Source organism: Sinocyclocheilus anshuiensis, unplaced genomic scaffold (assembly GCF_001515605.1).
Source record: "Sinocyclocheilus anshuiensis isolate Anshui unplaced genomic scaffold, SAMN03320099.WGS_v1.1 C33055659, whole genome shotgun sequence".
Classification (NCBI taxonomy): Eukaryota; Metazoa; Chordata; class Actinopteri; order Cypriniformes; family Cyprinidae; genus Sinocyclocheilus; species Sinocyclocheilus anshuiensis.
In genome coordinates, this window is record NW_015621531.1 from 1 (window position 1) to 2,257 (window position 2,257).

The 2,257-nt window shown below is 38.9% G+C and overlaps 1 protein-coding gene across 1 annotated transcript; it reads left to right on the forward strand.

Annotated features, from left to right (window-relative positions):
• Positions 1-6: 6 nt before the first annotated feature.
• Positions 7-2,026, forward strand: LOC107683217 (serine/threonine-protein kinase N2-like; the record flags this gene model as incomplete). Its single annotated transcript, XM_016479285.1, has 2 exons — positions 7-312; positions 1,750-2,026. Coding segments are annotated over exons 1-2 (298 nt in total), but the record flags the coding sequence as incomplete, so codon positions are not given.
• Between the last annotated feature and the right edge of the window lie 231 nt (positions 2,027-2,257).

Below are 2,257 nucleotides of genomic sequence, written 5' to 3' on the forward strand. Positions count from 1 at the left end.
GGAAAGGCAAAGCAACTTCTTCCATAAAAAAAAACTACCGGTAATTCGAGAGCCGTCTAGCCTCCCAGCTGGCAGCCTGCCACCTGTATCTTCTTTCAGCACCCAACAGCACCCAACTTTTTATTCTCTTTGAATGTCTTTCTTTTTGGTTGAGCTCTCAAATTCAGTTGGAAGTTTGGATATGATGTCTAGTGTAACTCGAACAGGCGCCGCGTGAGCCAGAGCCGCGAGCTCGAGTGAAGATTCGGTTAGTCTAAGCATCACTCTGCGTTTATCGGACATTATTTCATAATGTCGGGTGTGACGCTTCAGGTAAGAAATAAATGAGATATATTTTACACAGCCTAACTGATATGGTTAGTAATGGAGTAATAGGAAATACTGAAAAGTGCTGTTTGGAGATCAAGTAAGTCATAAATCAGTCAGATCGTTAACGTTCAAAGGCTCGTGTTTACATTTCACTGTGGGTGAGTCCTGTGTGGCTCAACGTGCTTCATTCAAGACACCCACAAGAATTTTTTAGTAATAGAGAAATTATTATTAAAAAAATAAAAATGTCAAATATAAAGAAAACAATTAGACAAATGCTGTGTTTATGGCATTATACCTTCCTCCTTATGTTATTGCGCCTTAATAAGGCAGTTTTCGGGCTTTGTCCGAACAATTAAATATCATTAACGTTAAACATTTTCAGGTTGAACGGGTTTGACAGGACTTCAGCTTCCTCTTCTGTCCCTCACTAGAGGCTTCAATGTAACTGAAGTTACGTGTGTGTAAAAACGAGTGACATTGAAGTCTTTTGTGATTTTAAAGTAGTTGAACGGTTCATGTTATGACAGTGGTTAATGATAGTTTCTTTATGTCCGAAATGTGGTCTGCCTGGTTTTTCAGCTTTACTGCTGTTAGGGGGTACCGATGAATGTATCAGTACAACACTATTTGACAGCTTGTTAAATACAGATCATGTTAATCTAAGTCATAGTAGTACACACTTTATGTATGTACATGTAAAGTGATTAGATTAATTTTAGTTTCAGAACTTTTTTGGTGACTTAAGACTGTCAGAATGTGTGAAACACTGCCCTCTATTTGTAACAAAGTGAGATGCAGTATGAAATTTGTTTTCAGAAAATAGCTATTAATAAATGTAGGTTTTCTTCCTTTCATTTAGCTTTTTCCTACTACTGCAGTGTGACAATATGCAAGTGTCTGGAAGTGTTTAAAGCCTCATATGCATACAGATATGTATATCTGCGTTTATGGTGTAACTGCTCCAGTTGCTATCCACATTCAGCTCATATCAGTGACCTTATTTTCACCCTGTTCATTGCAAGTCCACTTTATCAATATCAGTATGTTCACACTTCTTTGCTTAATTGATTATTTGGTTACTATAATTGAATTATCTGTTTACTTAAAGGGATAGTTCACCCAAAAATGACAATTCTGCTGTCATTTATTTACTCACCCTCAACTTGTTCCAAACCTGTATGAATTTCTTGCTTCTGTTGAACATAACATTCAGCAGAAGAAAGGAATTCATACAGGTCTGGAACAACTTGAAGGTGACTAAAGGATGACACAACTATCCCTTTAACCTTTTTTAAATCAGAATCTCAGATGCCTGCCTTACTTGAACTGTTACGCAGATGTGAGTGTTTTATCAAAAAGGCTGCTGTAAACTAACAAACACTTGAAGCATGTTGATTTTTGTTGTACTACTTTCTCGATGTCACTTGAACACCACAGAGCAGCTGTCTGCGGGGTCTGGCTGAAGGTGACCTCATGGACCCTGAGTTCCAGCAGCGTGTAGAGGATGCGATTGCCCTTCTCCGGCAGGAGATCCAGCGGGAACTGAAGATCAAAGAGGCGGCTGAGCGGCTGCGGCGGGCGGTGACTAACCGCAAGAATGCTGCTGATGTGGACGGTCAGCTTAGAGCCTCCAGCCGTAAGCTGGAGCAGCTCCACTGGGAGCTCCAGGAGCTGAATGCACGTGCTATGGCCACACAGAAAGAGACTATTACAGGTGAGAGCAGGAGGGTGGGATCATTCTTTGACATGAAATAATGAGTTTTGATAATTGATATAAGGGACAGCGAAATTTCATTTGTATTTTTATACTGACTCAAATAGTTTCGTTCAAGTTTCCATCCTATTTTCTACTTCTCTAATCTTGTTTTACATTTGATTCATTATGACAATATAATTTTTATTTTTTGTTTAAAGGGGTCATATGATGCTATTTTAAAGATCATTA